Source organism: Malus sylvestris, chromosome 8 (assembly GCF_916048215.2).
Source record: "Malus sylvestris chromosome 8, drMalSylv7.2, whole genome shotgun sequence".
Lineage (NCBI taxonomy): Eukaryota > Viridiplantae > Streptophyta > Magnoliopsida > Rosales > Rosaceae > Malus > Malus sylvestris.
Genome location: NC_062267.1, coordinates 5,295,170 through 5,312,755, shown reverse-complemented (window position 1 = coordinate 5,312,755; position 17,586 = coordinate 5,295,170). Strand labels below are relative to the sequence as shown.

The window sequence follows — 17,586 nt, the reverse complement described above, 5'->3', positions numbered from 1 at the left end:
AAAAAAAAAAACCCAAAAATGTAAATTTGTCTTCCAGTTCTTCTAAATGTAATTTTTCATATTTCTTATGTGTTTTGATTTATTCAATTTGTTGAATTTTGAAATCACTTGATGAAATAAAATTTACGAACCATGTTAAGAGTACTTTTACGCGTCCGATTTGAGTTTAAAAACAACATTTACATTCATAGTGTCTCTTTTGTTCAATGGATAAACAAGTGTAGATGAGCTCGATTATGTCAAATTGAATGCTTAGTGCCCACTACCTGTTTGATAAAAATGCTTCCCACGCACACGGTTTTATAAGTAATTTTACTTTGTTCTGCGTTTTTGTGTTTATAGATTTGGAATTATATGGTGAAACATTGATAGATTTGGAATTTTATGGGTGAAACATTGAAGGATCATACGTTATTACTTTTTACTGCAAAAATTTTGCATATTTTATTCTTCAATTTGACCAGAGTTAATTTCAAATGCCAACTTTCCTTTTTCCTTTTTCTAGGTAATTGATCGTTATGCGGTTTGTAAGTTGGGTTTTTCTAACTGGTGGATTATCGAATTGATAAAATTGGTCAAATTGGTAGAGCATGAGTTATGGCAGCAGGAACAGAAGGGGTTAATTGGTATTCTACCCGTTCAAGATGCTGCTGAGGCAGCAACAGTAGACTCTGTGTTGTTTATCCTTTTTGTTTGTTCATGATTATGTTGAATGTTTTTCAGGTTAAATGTGTCTTTTTCATGTATTTAAGGCTGATGTATTCAAGTCCCGCAGCATCGCGCGGGCATATTACTAGTTTGAGACTAAAACGATGGTAATATTGAGTAAAACTGCAATTTATGTATGTAAGAGTGTGTTTAAAAGTACGTCTATACTAATTACTATATGAAATTGATTTTTTGTCAAAATTATATCACTTATTATATTAACACCCCACTAATTGTTGAATAAATCCTACATATTTAATATACCCCACATTTGCTTTTTCACTTAAAAATTATCTTAATACACCCCACATACTTTCCCATAATACCCCACACCCCACATTCTCAATATACACCTTATATTTTATACATCCACCTCACATTTTTTATACATCCCACATTTCTCAAATCTTATAACACTCATTTTTAAATTTCAGGAATTGAATCTAACCATTTGAATGTTTAGTTTGCCAAAAGATTTCAAATCATCTGAACGTTTAGTTTGCCGAATGATTTCAAAATGATGATTTGAAATCATCTTAGTATAGTTTGCATCGACTGATGTTTACCTTCGTTAAGTAGGGTAACATCAGCAATGGCTTCATTGTGAAGGTTCCACGAGAGATGGGTTGATGAAAACTTCCTTCAATAGAAATCCCCGTAAATTGTTACTCTTAGAAATTTAATTGTTGAAAATGACCTTGTGAAGCCAACCAGGGCTCATTTTTAAAGACATAATTGAAGCCTGTATCATACAGTATGTATGTATGTATGTACCTTTGTTTTTGCAGCTAGACAATATATGACAGGTACATCTGATTGCTTGTGATGCTTAGGATACGCCACTTGCCCAGACAGATCATACCTGTCAATAGCTTGAGGTACGGTTGTAAGAACAGCCAAGCTACTATTTGACATTTGTTTCAATGTCATCTCTGTTGCCAAGTATTAGTGTCTGCATAAGCAAGGAAGAAAATATCGGTAATATCGGAAATATCGGTAGTCCGAAAACACGGAAATATCGATGGAAATATCGGGATAATATCGATATCGATAAAAATTACATGGAAACCACGGAAATTGTAAGAAAAACTTGGAAATTTTTAATGAAACTTTGTAGGATGTTTATTTAGTCAATTATCTATTAGTTTATCACAAAAAATTGGAAGGAAATGCATTGCACGATGGATTTAACTGATTTAAGTTGATTATATAGCGAGCTGGCAAACATTGTGAGTGTAGAAAATATGTAGTAATTAATGAAAGAAGTTTAAACACACCATAATCATTTATATATAATTAATTAGTACAATATTTGGAGGTTTTATTTAGGATATTAAAAAAAAAAGGGAAGTGAATAAAATGATGAAGAATAATGTGCCGAATTTGACACTTTAAATTTCTTACACATAAGAATAAGACTAAACTTTAATTTGGATACCGATTATGTTTTTTCAAGTTTATATAAAGTAAAAGAATTGAATTTTAGAAGCCAGGAGTGTGTCAATTGAATTTTGGCCGGCGTGCAAGGTATCAATCTCTTCGTCTCGTCGAGTAGTACAACTTTCCTTTTTGTTTCACTCAATTTCGTTGAGTATTGAAAAAGTTATACTCATTTGAATCTTACCCAGTTTCCGGCGACCTCAGTGGCTTTCGAGACAATTTCCGGCCAAACCACAACGATTCAGACATCGTGTGAGGTACCATTCTCTTCGTCTCTTCGAGGGCTACAACTTTTCTTTTTGTTTCACTCAATTTCGTTGCGTATTGAAAAAGTTATACTCATTTGAATCTTACCCAATTTCCGGCGACCTCAGTGGCTTTCGAGGAAATTTCCGGCCAAACCACGGTGAGTTGGCCGGCGTGAAAGGCATCAATCTCTTCGTCTCGTCGAGTAGTACAACTTTCCTTTTTGTTTCACTCAATTTCGTTGAGTATTAAAAAAGTTATACTCATTTGAATCTTACCCAGTTTCCGGCGATCTCAGTGACTTTCGAGGCATTTTTCGGCCAAACCACGACGATTCAGACGTCGTGTGAGGTACCATTCTCTTTGTCGCTTCGAGGGCTACAACTTTCGTTTTTGTCTTGCTTGATTTCGTTGAGTGTTGACAAAGTTATGGCCGTTTAAAGTGGGTGTAAATTTTCGGCCGAAATTCTGATTTTCTCCTATTGGGAGAGTCCCACATCACCCATGCTTGCTCACTGCCCTCGCAATTTGTCCTATAAAACCCACATTCCCCTGCTCAGTAAACCATATCTTGTTCGCCCTTTGGGCTATAATCAAGTGAAGTATGTGTTGAGTTTTTTCAACATATTTAAGTATTTCTAGTATTATGTGGCGATATTATCGATAATTTTAAAAATATCGCGATATTATCGATAATATCTCGATATTTTGACGAAAATCATTTGGATAGTTAAAAAAATATTGGATCTCCAAAAAAACGATAATATCGGTGATATTTCGCCGATATTATCGATTTTTTTTTCCATGTGCATAAGCAACCAATGTAACCCAATATTAGTGTCCGGTATAAGAATATCGGAGATCAAAGTATGAGCTGTACCAAGTTGGCTAGTTCTTGAAAAGCTTGGCATTTACCGCGCTAAAAGTGATATGGTCAAAATTATTATTGCAAAGTGGGGTAAATAAGTTATTTAATATTAAATTTTAATGTTGAGTGCATTCAACATTTTGTGAGATGCTAATATAAAAAGCCAATTATATTCCAAATCAACTATTTGAGTTGATCACAATACAAAACATACTTAATACGAACACCTGTTAACATCATCGCTTTGGCTCTTAAAAATTAACACACCTTCTATTGGTCTAAAATTGCTATGTTTTTAAAAAAAAAAATTGTTCTCTCCTTCGTGAGAGTTCTCCTTTCCTTCGTGAAAGTTCTTCTCACCGCCTGCGTGTGAGTGCATCTCCAACTTCTGTTCTCCTCCTCCCTACCACTGATCTTAGCTATAACTAGGGTTGGTGGTAGCCCCTTGCTCCTCTTGTTTTCATTTTCTTTCCTTTTGTCCCTGTTGGTTTTTTCCTCTATTGCTGCTTCTGGTTTCCCTTCCTCAACTCCCCTTTCTTCCTTTCCTTTTCCCTCCACCTACTTTGTTTTCATCACTCCACACCCTACCCTTTCCACTTGGCTCACTCCTTCAGTGCTCTCATCCTCTAGATCGGCTTTCACTAATCCACACCGTGAACGCGAATCCTCGCGATTCCCATTTAGGAGAGAGATGTGTAGAGCTTCGGATTTTTTCGATGCTCGGATGTTCTCACCACCTTCTTGCCTCGACTTGGCCTTCTTGCCTCTATTGCTCGTGGGTTGTTTCCTGCGAGCTTCCTTTGATTTGTGGTGCCGATCTTCAATGTGCTCTTTGGCTGTTGTTGAAGCCTTCTTTTTAGCCACTTTGAGGGCTCGATTTGGCTTGCTTTCTAGCAACTGGTTCGAGTCTGGAGGTCTTTCGGATGGCAGCAACGACGGAGAATGCTACGGTAGAGGCGGAGGAAGCTGTGGCAGAGGATGCAAGCTATTCGATTTTTTTCCTGTTTTCTGTTGTACTTTGGTCCATACTTTTGTTTTTGTGTTTGTGTTGTATGTAGGTCTCTTTCTTGTAACTGTGTGTTGTTGGTAATAAAAAAAAACAAATTGCTATGTTTATATATATCGTTTTTGGCTTCTTGAAAAGTGCGTATGTCAAATTAGAAACACACCAAGTCACCGTCTTCTTCTGCTGGAAGAAGGGTCCTCGGAAAATCAATGGCCACGCCACCAAGAACCCTAATCAAGCCATCTCACACATCTCCAAATTTCTCTCTCTTAACCTCCATAACCTACGTTCTGCAAACCCTAAATCCCCAAAAACCCAACCCCTCCAATGTCAGCTCAGCCCCTCTTAACCAGTTTTCACCTCACCTGAACCCAAGACTTGTTACCCAAGTCATCAAATCTCAGACCAATCCTTACCATGCCCTCTTCTTCTTCAACTGGGCCTCAATTCCCAACCCTAATCCCAACAAATACTCCCACACTCACAATTGCTACTTGGCCATCACCGACCTCCTCCTCTCCCACTCTCTCTTCTCCACCGCCGCCTCACTACTTGTAGAATCCAACAGACTCTATGATTTCTTGCTCGGCAGGTTCATCACCGCTCACGGTGGATTGGGTGATATCCGAGCCGCCATGGATTGGTTTCACAGGGCAAAGATGATTGAGAGTGGGAAATGCTTGTTTTCGTACAATGCTATTTTGGGTGTGCTTGTTAGGGCTAACAGGATGAGTTTAGCTAAGGCAATTTATGATCAGATTGTGAAGGAAGGTTTGGTGAAGCCGGATGTTTCGACTTGTACGATAATGATCAGGGGGTTCTGCAAAAGGGGTGAAATTGAGAATGCCCGGAAGGTGTTTGATGAAATGACTTGTGAGCCGAATGTGATTACTTACAATACTATAATTCACGGGTTTTGTAAGACGGGTGATTTCAATAGTGCGGTGCGAGTTTTGGGCCGGATGAGGGAGAGTAAGGATTGCTTGCCTGGTACGGTAACTTATACAACTTTGATTGATGGGTATTGTAAGAAAGGCGAGTTGGAGGAGGCGATGAAGTGTATGAGTGAAATGGAGAAGCAGGGTTGTGAGCCTAATCTATTTACTTACAATGCTTTAATTCATGGTTTGTGTTTGAGTGGGAATGTTGGTGAGGCAAAGAGGATGGTGACAAAGATGAGGTTAAATGGTGTGAAGGACGATATAGCAACACATACGGCTATCTTGAAAGGGCTTTGCATTGCGGGGAGGCCTGACGACGCTGCTAAACATCTTAAAGATATAGTGAGCCTTGGGATGAAACCGGATGTGGCAGCATACGGGATCGTTTTTAATGAGTACTGTAAGATGAGAAAACCGGATGGAGCTGTTTCCTTTTTGAGGGAAATGAGGATGAGAGGCCTAGAGCCAGGTGTTTCAAACTTCAATAGACTGCTAACCGTTCTTGTGGAAAACGGGGACCTGGAAAGAGCTATTGTTCTTCTGAAGCAGATGCCACAGATGGGCTGCTCCCCAAATTTCTTTTCGTATAACACAGTGATAAGTAGTCTTTGTGATATGAGAGGTAGAATGGGGGTAGTTGAGGAGCTTGTTCATGACATGCTTCAGAATGGTCATGAGCTTGATACCGCCCTCTACAGTCGCGTGATTAAGGGTTATTGTGAGGATGGCAATGTGAAAATGGCAATGCAGGCTTTCTGTGCAGCACTGGATGCTAAATACATTATTAGTTTGGAGAGCTTTTCGGTTGTTGTTGAGGAGTTATGTGCGAAAGGGATGGTCGTTGAGGCTGAGAGGGTATTTGACGATATGCATAAGAGATGCACCGTGGCTGATGTGGATAATTACAGAAGGGTGCTAGATGAGCATTTTAGGGAGATAACTGAGGATACTTGGTAGTAAAACAACCAGTAATCAAGGGTTCAAGGTTCTAATTGGCATTTTGGCTATGATGAATTAGATGGAGGCATAAGCCATGTACAAGTACACTCTTTCAGAATAAAAAACATCGATTTGACACGCTTTTATGTGCCTCGGATCAGACCACCACGGCTCCTCTCTCCATTTCATACATCCCTTATCAGACAACTATCTCTCGACCGCAGGTTTAGGTATTTTTCCTTCAACGTGAAGCTCAGACCTGCTTCTGCTTTCCGTAGACACCCTCGTGGCGGCGATTGACCACATCGATGGAGTTCAACTCCACCCCATGGCCTGGTCGAACGCTTTACTTCAAATTGCTCCCCAAGCTGTTGGTGTCGCTACACTCCGGCGGCCTAGTGGATGTTGTCCCCCAATGTGCACCAAAGTGCACTATTTTGGTTTATGGATTAGAGGTCTTTAAAATATGCACTAAACACGCTTACATCACATGTGCTAGGCACGACTTACAAACTTCATGCTTCAGATTTCCGTTGGACATAAATTTAACTGTGGTTTTTCTCTTGTCACATTACAATCACATAAAGAATATCCTTAAGAAATTACAATTTTCCAAGTTAATGAACAAAGAAAGAAGCAAAAATTGTATGATTCAATTTCCTGTCACCAAATCCATGTGTAACAGAAAAGCAAGAAGTAGGTGGGGAGAGAGAGTTGGTGTCTCTATACACTACGTAAATATTGTTTGGTGGAAGCAAGGGTAAAATAGGAAAAATATAGGCATGATTGGCATTTTAAAGAAGGGGTGTGCTATCCACACACCCCAAATTACTTCTCACACACCCTTGTTAATTTCTATCCGTTGATCTTCTTCAATTCATCATATCCGACGGTCAAAAATTAGAAGGGTGTGTGAGAAGTAAAATGGGGTGTGTGGATATCACACCCCTTAAAGAAAGAGGTCTTCTTCTCTTGGAAAAATTGTACCAATGGTCTTTCAACTTTAATTTAATTGGAAAAATTGTCTTCCAACTAAAAGTTCATGACCGTTGGTCCTTAGCTCATCAAAATGTGTCGCTATAGTCAATTTCATCAACTCTGTCAAAATGAGTTATGGTTAAAAAACCATTGCTACAATTAGGTTAAAATTGAAGAATCATTGTTCTAATTGAGTTAAAGTTGAGAGACTATTTCTCCAATTGAGTTAAAGTTGAGGAACTATTGTCACAATTTTTCTCATTTGGTTTTCCATATTACCCCTTGATTCACCTTCACGTACCACACATGTCACTTATTTTGACGGAAGTTCTAACGGAGTTGACGAAAAAGATCATAGTTACACGTTTTGATGAGTTAAGGGTCAAATACCATAGATTTTTAGTTGAGGGGCTATTACTTCAATTGGATTAAAGTTGAAAGATTATTGTTACAATTTCCTTATTCTTTTAATAATACTGATTCAGAAATGCCAAAAGTGAAGTGAATTATATGTTATCCCCAAATTGGAGACAATGTGGAAATCAATGGCTACACCAACAAGAACCCTAAGATCATCTCCAAATAAGATGTCAAAGTTTAAACATAAAATTTAAATTTGAAGGCTTATGTGGCACATTACTTTTTTATAAACTTTGTTTTCCAACCGATATGTCAAATTTAAACCATTATTTATTACATTATTTACTTTTTATAGTTGTAATTAATATTTTAAAACAAAAGATAAATATCTCTATTAATTAATGAAACCTTTTTTGTCAACTAAAAGATGGTAAAAAGACTACTTAGTCTTCTATCATACAAAAAAAATGATGGGCAATAATGTAATTTCACATGTCCAAATTTTACTATTTTTTATTGAAGCCTCATCTACATGTGATGTTAAAATACCTCTAATATTAAAAAACAAAAACCTTCCACTCCCCCATGTTCTCTCCCTCCCTCTCTCCTTCTCATTTTCTAAAAAAATGTGTTCATACACACAAAGTATGTAGGCAAATGATAGTAAAAATTATGAAAAAACTTTTATTAATTACTAAAAATAGATTTGAAACTGTTGTCAAATTTGACACCAAATTCCTTTGCCGCATTTCTATGTCATGTCATATAAGAATTGACATTTCGATTGGAAAAGACTAGGGATATTTTAGGGATATTATTTATTATTGTTAGGGGTGTGCTATCCACACACCCCTTTTTACTTCTCACACACCCTTGTTGATTTTTGTCCTTTAATCTTCTTCAATTCATCCCGATCTGACGGCCGAAAATTAAAAAAGTATGTAAGAAGTAAAAAGGGGTGTGTGGATTTCACACCCCTATTGTTATTGATGATGAGAAGTTTTTTACATCTCTAAAGCCGTCTCTAACATCTATAAATCGATCTGAGGAAATCCGCATAAACTCCCTTCTGCGAACCGAAAATCCCTCAGGCCCTCTTAACCGGTTCTCGCCGCTTCTGAAACCAAGCCTGCCGCTTCTGAAACCAAGCCTTGTAATCAACGTGGTCAAAGCTCAGGCCAACCCTCACCATGCGCTCTTCTTCTTCAACTGGGCCTCAAACCCTAACCCTAATCCCAACTACTATTCCCACACTCGCCATTGCTACTTGGCCATCACTGACCTCCTCTCCCACTCTCTCTTCTCTATCGCTGCCTCTCTCCTTCAAGAATCCAATAGACTCGATGATTTCTTGCTCAGCAGGTTTATCGCGGTTCATGGCAAACGAGGGGAGATCCGAGCGCCATGGATTGGTTTCACAAGGCGAAGTTGATCGAGAATGGGAAATGCTTGTTTTTGTACAATGCGATTTTGGATGCGCTGATTAGGGCTGACAGGTTGAGTTTGGCTAAGGAAATACATGATCACCTTGTGAAGGAAGCTCTGGTGAAGCCGGATGTTTTTACCTGTACGATAATGATCAGAGGGTTTTGCAAAATGGGTGAAATGGAGAATGCACATAAGGTGTTTGATGAAATGACCTGTGAGCCTAATCTAACTTACAGTGCTTTGATTCACGGGTTTTGTAACAAGGGTGATAATATGAATGCCCAGAAGGTGTTTGATGAAATGACTTGCAAGCCGAATCTTATTACTTACAATACTATGATTCATGGATTTTGTTAGAAGTGTGATGTTAAGAATGCGCGGAAGGTGTTTGATGAAATGACTTGCTAAGCGGGATATGGTTACTTACAACACTTGGATTAATGGGTTTTGTAAGAAGGGTGATTTGGATACTGCAAGGCGAGTTTTGGATCAAATGAAGGATAGAAAGGATTGCTTGCCCAGTACGGTAACTTATACAACTTTGATTGATGGGTACTATAAGAAAGGCGAGTTGGAAGAGGCGATGAAGTGCATGAGTGAAATGAAGAAGCAGGGTTGTTTGCCTGGTTTGTTACAATGCTCTGATTCGTGGGTCTTTTAACAAGGGTGATACTAAGAATGCTCAGAAGGTGTTTGATGAAATGACTTGCGAGTGGGATATAATTACTTGCAATACTATGATTCATGGGTTTTGTAAGAATGGCGATGTTAACGATGCGCAGAAGGTGTTTGATGAAATGACTTGCAACCGGAATATGATTACTTATAATACCATGATTCATGGGTTGTGTAAGAAGGGCGATTTGGATACTGTGAGGCGAGTTTTGGATCGAATGAAGGATAGTAAGGACTGCTTGCCCGATACAGTAACTTTACAACTTTGATTTATGGGTAGTGTAAGAGAGGCGAGTTGGAAGAGGCGATGAAGTGCATGAGTGAAAAGAAAAGCAGGATTGTGAGCCTAAGATGTTTACTTACAATGCTCTGATTCATGGGTTTTTCAACAACGGTGACACTAAGAGTGCCCAGAAGGTGTTTGATGAAATGACTTGCAAGCGTGATATAATTACTTACAATACTATGATTCATGGGTTTTGTAAGACTAGTGATTTTGATAGTGCGAGGCAAGTTTTGGGTCGTATGAGGGAAAATAAGGATTGTTTGCCTGATACGGTAATTTATACAACTTTGATTGATGGGTATTATAAGAAAGGCAAGTTGGAGGAGGCGATGAAGTGCATGAGTGAGACAGAGAAGCAGGGTAGTGAGCCTAATCAGATTAGCTACAGTATTTTGATTCATTGTTTGTGTAAGAAGGGTGATGTTAAGAATGCCCAGAAGATGTTTAATGAAATGATTTGTGAGCCAAATGTGATTACTTATAATACCATGATTCATGGGTTTTTTAAGATGGGTGATTTTGATAGTGCTAGGAGAGTTTTGGTTCAGATGACAGAGAGTAGGGATTGCTTGCCTGATAGGATAACTTGTACAATATTGATTGATGGGTATTGTAAGAAAGGCAAGTCAGAGGAGGCGATGAAGTGTATGTATGAAATGGAGAAGCATGGTTGTGAGCCAGATGTGATCACTTATAGTACCATGATTCATGGGTTATGTAGGAAGGGTGATTTTGATAGTGCATGGAGAGTTTTGGGTCAGATGAGGGAGAGTAAGGATTGCTTGCCTGATTCGGTAACTTATACAACTTTGATTGATGGGTATTGCAAGAAAGGCAAGTTGGAGAAGGCGATGAAGTGCATGAGTGAAATGGAGAAACTGGGTTGTGAGCCTAATCTGTTCAGTTACAATGCTCTGATTCATGGTTTGTGTTTGAGTGGGCATATTGGTGAGGTGAAGGAGATGGTGACAAAGATGAGATTACATTGTGTGAAGGATGATATAGTAGCACACATGACTATCTTGAAAGGGCTTTGCATTGAGGGGAGGGCAGACACCGCCACTAAACATCTTAAAGATATAGTGAGCCTTGGGATGAAACCTGAAGTGGCATATGTGGTGATTATTAATGAGTACCGTAAGTTGAGAAAACCAGATGGAGCGATTTCGCTTTTGAAGGAAATAAATATGAGAGGCCTAGAGCTGAGTGTTTCATGCTTTAATAGACTACTCAGAGTTCTTGTTGAAAGTGGGGAACCTGAAAGAGCTATTTTTCCTCCAAAGGAAATGCATCAAATGGGTTGCTCTCCGAATTTCTTTTCGTATAACACAGTGATATGCAGTCTTTGTGATATGAGAGGTAGAATGGGGGAAGTTGAAGAGCTTGTTCGTGACATGCTTGGGAATGGTCACGAGCTTCGTACCAACCTCTACGGTTGCATAATTAAGGGTTATTGCGAAGATGGCAACGTGAATATGGCAGTGCAGACTTTCTGGATAACAATAACATTTTCAGTTTGGAGAGATTTTCGATTTTGATCAAGGAATTGTGCGCAAAAGGGATGGTGGTTGAATCTGAGAGGATATTTGATTACATGAGTAAGAAATGCACTGTGGTTGATGTAGATAGTTACAGAAGAGTGGTAGATGAACATTTATGTTTGTCTGGGAGAAGGAAGGAGGCACTTGACAGTGAAGCAAATTAGTAATGCAGCTTGAGGGTTCTAACTGGCAACTAGCTTTTTACGAACACGATGGATTCATGAAAAAGTAAGCTCTAGAGGATCAAGAACAGCGATTTCTCATGCTTTTATATCATCTGCGGTCTGCCTGATGCTTTCCATCTACATGAAGCTCGAGCATGCTTTCCATCTACACGATGGATTCATGACAAACTAAATGTTTTCGGTCTGCCTTTATTAATTAAAATTCTAGGTGACACAACCTGTTCATGTGGGAAATGGAGAGAGAGAGAGTATATATTCTTTGTTCGAACCAAGGTTGAAGATAGCAGATCCATTGTGGCCTTCTTTGTGTTCTACTTTGTCTGAAATTATATTTTTCTTCTTAATTCAAAACTTCTATTACACAACATTTGCACAACCATGATAGTCTTCTCTCTTTCACCACCTGTCTAGATCGTTGGATGGTTCTCGGAAATATTTTGGGTAGTCCCTGAACCACTCGGATCGAAGAATGGATCCGCCATATATTTTGTGAAATTGCATCTTAAAAAGTTTTGGAACAAAATTGAACGAAAAATTTTCTTTCCAAAAAATTGTGGTTTGGAATTGAAATCCTCTTCATTAGCGTGAGAGATAAAAGACTGAAGTAATGGAAAAACCAATTAAAATAAAGAAAACTAATAAAAATAGTTTGAAAATTTTGAGTTTTAATGATAATGACAAAATAAAGGGTGAAGTGAACAGTACCAAAATTAACTTTTTAGTGTAAAAATGTGGTTTTTCGTTAAAATAACAATACCGGGAGCTTTTCATTAAAGTTCCTTTAAAATAATGGAAAACTAATGAAAAAGGTTTAAAAACTTTGAGTCTAATGATAATGATAAAATAAAGGGTTAAGTAAATAGTATCATAATTGATTTTTTTAATTTAAAAATATGATTTTTCGTTAATTTTTTTTAAAATAATAAAAAATTAAGAGTAATGTTATTCATACCATGTTTTTGTATCACATTTTCATACCACCTTAGGTGGCATTTGATGTGGATAGCCATATCATTTGAATTAATCAGATTTTTAATTTAGTTCATTATTTAATAAAATAATAATTAAAAAAACTAGTTAATTAAATCATGATTGTGGTATACGAGGAGTCTTTCTCATTCATTTCCTTGGGTTTTGCAAATTTTTCAAATGATGTGACTGTCCTCATCAAATGACATCTAAAATGGAATGAAAATGTGATTAAAAAACATGGTATGAATAACATTACTCAAAAATTAAATTTCAGTTGATATTGATCTAAATTAAATATCGCTGACATATTAAAGACATATTAACGAATTAAAACATTACGGGACTGTAAATTTGTTTTACGTAAGTTTCTCGATTCATTCACCAAGAATTTGTTGAAATCTTTAAAGCCACGTCAAGTTGTTGTCTGTGGGGGACCCACAACCATCCCAATCATGGTCATACCAACAGTAATCGACCAATGCCAGCGTGGCAAAGATCTTGATTCGAAAGACTAATAAATCGCGCTGGGGTTTTTTTATTTTATTTTTTCAAAATAATTTGAGCCGATCAGTTATTGTCAGCCTCACGGACTCTTCCCATTTATCAAATCCCCTTTATTAATCCGTTTCGTCCCGATTCAAATCCGCCCCATCTCTCTCTGTCTCTCTCTACACGCCCACTCTCTCTCTCTCTTCCCAAACTCTCAGAGTAAGAGGTCAAATATTTCCCAACCTTTCCCTCCCATTTTTTCCCACTTACTCTCTCTCTCTCTCTCTCTCTCTCTCTCTCTCCGCAATTGTGAACACATGGACGGCGGTGCTCCGTACAACCCGCGCACGGTGGAGGAGGTCTTCAGAGACTTCAAAGGGCGGAGGGCCGGCATGATTAAAGCTCTCACCACCGGTAACTTTTTCGCTCCAATTTTCTTCGTCAACTTTCCGCTATTACTCCAAAAGCTATGGAAATTCGATGAAGGATTAAATTTTCTTCCTTTTTTTTGTGGTTGCAGAGGTAGAAGACTTTTTTCAGCAGTGCGACCCTGGTCAGCGTTTTTCCTTAATTTTATTTCTGTTTAATTTTTTTAATTGTTTGATTTAGTGCAGGCGGTATTTGGTTGTATGCGAGGTATTAAATATCGATGATATCGGAAATATTGGTAGTCTAAAAACACGGAAATTTCGATGGAAATATTAAGATATTATCGATATCGATAAAAATTGAATAAAAACCACGGAAATTAAAAGAAAAACTTAGAAATTTTTATTGAAACTTTGCAAGATGTTTATTTAGTCAATTATCTATTAGTTTATCACAAAAATTTGGAAGGAAATGATCTGCATGATAGATATAACTGATTTAAGTTGATTATATAGCGAGTTGACAAACATTGTGAGTGTAGAAAATATGTAGTAATTAAGGAAAGAAGTTTAAACACACCATAATCATTTATATATAATGAATTATTACAATATTTTACACTTTATACATTGCATGGAAAGATACATGAGTGACTTAGCAAGGTCTAAAATATCGATGATATCGGTAGTTCAAAAAAATATCGGTAATCCAAAAACACGGAAATTTTGATGGAAATATCGAGATATTATAGATATTTTAGACCATGGTTGTATGACAGAATGTGTTTTTTTCGAAATAACTGAGTTAGGGTTTTCTGGTTTTAATAATTCCTGGTATTTAAGACATGTGTGTGAAATATATATGCTTTTTTAGTAGAGGGCGACCTAAGTCAAGGCTCTCCGCTTTGTGAGAGTTGGAACATCTATCGTGCGCATCAATGCCAAAACAGGTTGTTTTTACGGCTCGTACCCGTAATTTTTAGGTAGCAACCTTTTCTTTGCATCAAGGCGCGCCCTGATATACGCTTTTTGAGTAATTCATGAAAATAATCATATAAATAATCCATTTTCAACTTGTTTTTTAGTGGTAAATTAATTATTTACTATCTTGGAATATATGTGAAGAAATTTTATTATTATTAGTTTTCAATAGTGCACTATCAGTTGAGTGTATACAAACTTAGAAAGTATATATTCTTTGTCGAAAATTATTAGAGTTAAAGGGCGACCCTAGGCCAACAAGGCTCCCACTCTATCGTATTCAACCTTAACCATATTTTGCAAAGAGTAATGAGTTTAATTGTTAGAGTAATGAGTTTAGTTGTGTTTTCATGTCTGATTAAAGTTTTGAAAGTTGAATTGAATTGTTGCGGTTTGATCGGTTATTGAAGGAAGTTTTTTTATTACCACCTCAAAGACATAAATAAATGTTTTTCAAGGCGATCAGCTGTGGTTTGGGTTCTTTTGTTAAAAAAATTGAAATTTTGATTATCCTTGTGTTATACATTTTGATGAAAAATGAGAATGCAGCTGTTTAAAGCTGTTGTAATGGTTAATTCTAAGCGTGTTTCTATCTCATACCTTGATTGCTTCCTTAGTTTTCGGAGAGCATGTAACGTTACCTTAAACATCTTTCGTGACAGAGAAGGAAAATCTTTGCCTTTATGGATTCCCAAGTGAGCAGTGGGAAGTTAATTTGCCTGCGGAGGAAGTTCCTCCAGAGCTTCCAGAGCCAGCACTTGGTATCAACTTTGCGAGAGATGGGATGCAAGAAAAGGATTGGTTATCCTTGGTTGCTGTCCATAGTGACGCATGGTTACTTGCAGTGGCATTTTATTTCGGTGCGAGGTTTGGATTTGATAAGGCTGATAGGTATTCTTCTTTGTACCATATGATAAATGCGTGGTTTGATTCTGTATGATTCAATGGATTCAAATTGTGGGTTCAAGTTGACGTTATCACTTAATTTTAGGTCAGGCCAACAGTTCTGCATATGGCATGCAAAATGCTTTCTTTATTCCCATGAAGTCAAGTCAGGGCATAATCATCGTCCTGATGTTATAGTTTCCTGTCGTTGTGTGTTTTTAAACTTTTTATGTTCCAATGTCTATGCACACGCACCTTGTATGTTTGCTGTGTAATTCCTCTGTTCACGATTGAGCTATAGTAAAGTTGATGCTTTGTAGTCTACTTGCTTTACGACTGTTCACAGCTGTTTTAAATGATTGATTATGTTCTTTTTTGGAAGATTTAGAAGGTGATCGTGCTATAGTTGTGTTACTTTCTTCTGACATCTTTATTAGGAATGTAGTTGAAGGTGTTTGGATTTTGGATTCTTTTTTTCGGTTGCAGTTTTTGGAGTCTTTTATTTAAATTTCTGATGTACAAGGAAGTAATGTGGCCTATTTCTGTAAAGTTAGTTCTGTTTGCAAATGAAAATTAAATAAAGAGCATCGCCAAAAACTGTAATGTGGCCTATCTATTTCTGTGAATTTCCGTACTGATATTGTACTTATCCAGCATTGCCTTCATTTGGCGGCTTGCAGTGCTAACTACAATCCAAATCTCATTTTCTTGTGACCTCTTCTGGTTTCGTGTTGCAACACCTCCGTATTATTGATCTTGAATTCACTTACCAATATGATGTTGGTATCTACATTGCAGGAAACGCCTTTTTAATATGATAAATGAACTTCCAACAATATTCGAGGTTGTGACAGGGACAGCCAAGAAACAAGTGAAGGAGAAGTCATCAAATTCAAATCATGGCAGCAACAGATCTAAGTCAAACTCTAAGGTCTGGAAAAAATTGATTGCCAGTTTCTGAATTACTTGTTTGATGTTTCTACTTCTATTTTTTTAAAGTATAGATGTGCCCGTGAGGAAACTTTGCTATATTCATAAAATATTTTTAACGGAAAATAACAACTCTGAAATTTCTGTGAATCTTGTGATGTCATTCCAACATCAGACAAGAAGATGAATCATTAGTTTTAGGTTTCTGAACAACCTGGCCAGATTGTATCTTATTCATATTCGGTTGGCAAATGCAGCGAGGTTCTGAGCCTCAACCCAGGTATTCAAAGGCATTGCAGTCAAAGGACGCGGAGGAGAACGAGGAAGAAGGTTTGGAAGATGAAGACGAGGATGAGCATGGCGAGACACTGTGTGGGGCTTGTGGAGAAAACTACGCATCTGATGAATTTTGGATTTGCTGTGACATTTGCGAGAAGTGGTTCCACGGTAAGTGTGTCAAGATCACCCCAGCAAGAGCCGAGCATATCAAGCAGTACAAATGCCCATCTTGCAGCAACAAGAGAGCCAAACATTGATGGTTTTTCTGAGGAGGCGACTTGCGTATTCTCGTGGTTGACTGCTAATTGTCTAGGTCAGGTTTTCTCTCGGTCTCAAAGCTTGTAACTTTAGGAAATTTTATCTTGGATCTTGACTTGTTGCGTAGTTTGCAAGTCTGCTGTCTATTTCAATTAAATTAGGGTATTTATGTTCAGGTCGGAAACGATTTCCCCCCTGTGAGTGTGGAACTTGTCATTTATCTGCGTGAATGTAGCTCAGTGTTTATAAAATTATAGTCTCTATTTCACAATTGGATTTTCATCAACCTTATAGCATCTTCTGTCTTGTTTGTCTTTGAACTTCAATCTCGGGAGGTGTCAAACGTTTCGGTGAGGGGTGTAAAAATTTCATCCTGAAAATTTTGAAGGTGTATTTTTGCTTCATTCCCCTTGTGCTTTGAAATGGAAGATGATCCCCCTCTAGGATTTTCGGGTGAAAATTTGTGAGGATCAATCAAAGCACTTCTATTAGAAGCCCTTTTTTGAATCGGGCCCTAAGGTCCAGTCTCGGTATAGCTAATGAATTGGCCCTGCCCAAGCCCAAAATAGTGTTTGGTTTCAAACACAGTAAAGCGTGTGTGCTAAATACTTGGTCTTTTTTTGTTGATGGCCTCCATGTCTTTGGTGTTTGATTTCAAAATGGTGTAACAATGTTCGTTAACGGTTCAGACTGTGTTCGTGTGTCATGTATTTATATGACATAAAACGCGAGCTATTCATATGAAACGTGTACACTCTAATTGTAGTATGTCGAGCCAATAATGTAATATTAGTAGTGTTTGAAATTTTTTGGATACTGTTGA

At 37.6% G+C, this 17,586-nt stretch overlaps 1 protein-coding gene, 1 long non-coding RNA gene and 1 pseudogene across 2 annotated transcripts; all 3 read left to right on the top strand.

The window, feature by feature from the left end:
• The first annotated feature begins 13 nt into the window (after positions 1-13).
• On the top strand, positions 14-735 carry LOC126631906 (uncharacterized). Its single transcript, XR_007626493.1, has 2 exons — positions 14-48; positions 506-735. It is a non-coding gene; the product is annotated as an uncharacterized LOC126631906 (long non-coding RNA).
• A 3,646-nt stretch (positions 736-4,381) lies between these two features.
• Positions 4,382-11,968, top strand: LOC126632634 (pentatricopeptide repeat-containing protein At5g39710-like; annotated as a pseudogene).
• A 1,219-nt stretch (positions 11,969-13,187) lies between these two features.
• On the top strand, positions 13,188-17,034 carry LOC126631895 (PHD finger protein ALFIN-LIKE 4-like). Its single transcript, XM_050302092.1, has 5 exons — positions 13,188-13,476; positions 13,583-13,615; positions 15,074-15,302; positions 16,095-16,227; positions 16,484-17,034. The coding sequence occupies exons 1-5, from the start codon at positions 13,380-13,382 to the stop codon at positions 16,760-16,762; spliced, it is 771 nt and encodes a 256-aa protein (XP_050158049.1). The 5' UTR covers positions 13,188-13,379; the 3' UTR covers positions 16,763-17,034.
• The last annotated feature ends 552 nt before the right edge of the window (positions 17,035-17,586 follow it).

Bases quoted from the DNA above. Each gene is read 5' to 3' on its own strand.
- LOC126631895 (XM_050302092.1), top strand. From the start codon at position 13,380: ATGGACGGCGGTGCTCCGTACAACCCGCGCACGGTGGAGGAGGTCTTC. The intron at 13,616-15,073 runs GTCAGCGTTTTT...CTTTCGTGACAG, and splicing joins TTTTCAGCAGTGCGACCCTG to AGAAGGAAAATCTTTGCCTT. The intron at 16,228-16,483 runs GTCTGGAAAAAA...TGGCAAATGCAG, and splicing joins GATCTAAGTCAAACTCTAAG to CGAGGTTCTGAGCCTCAACC.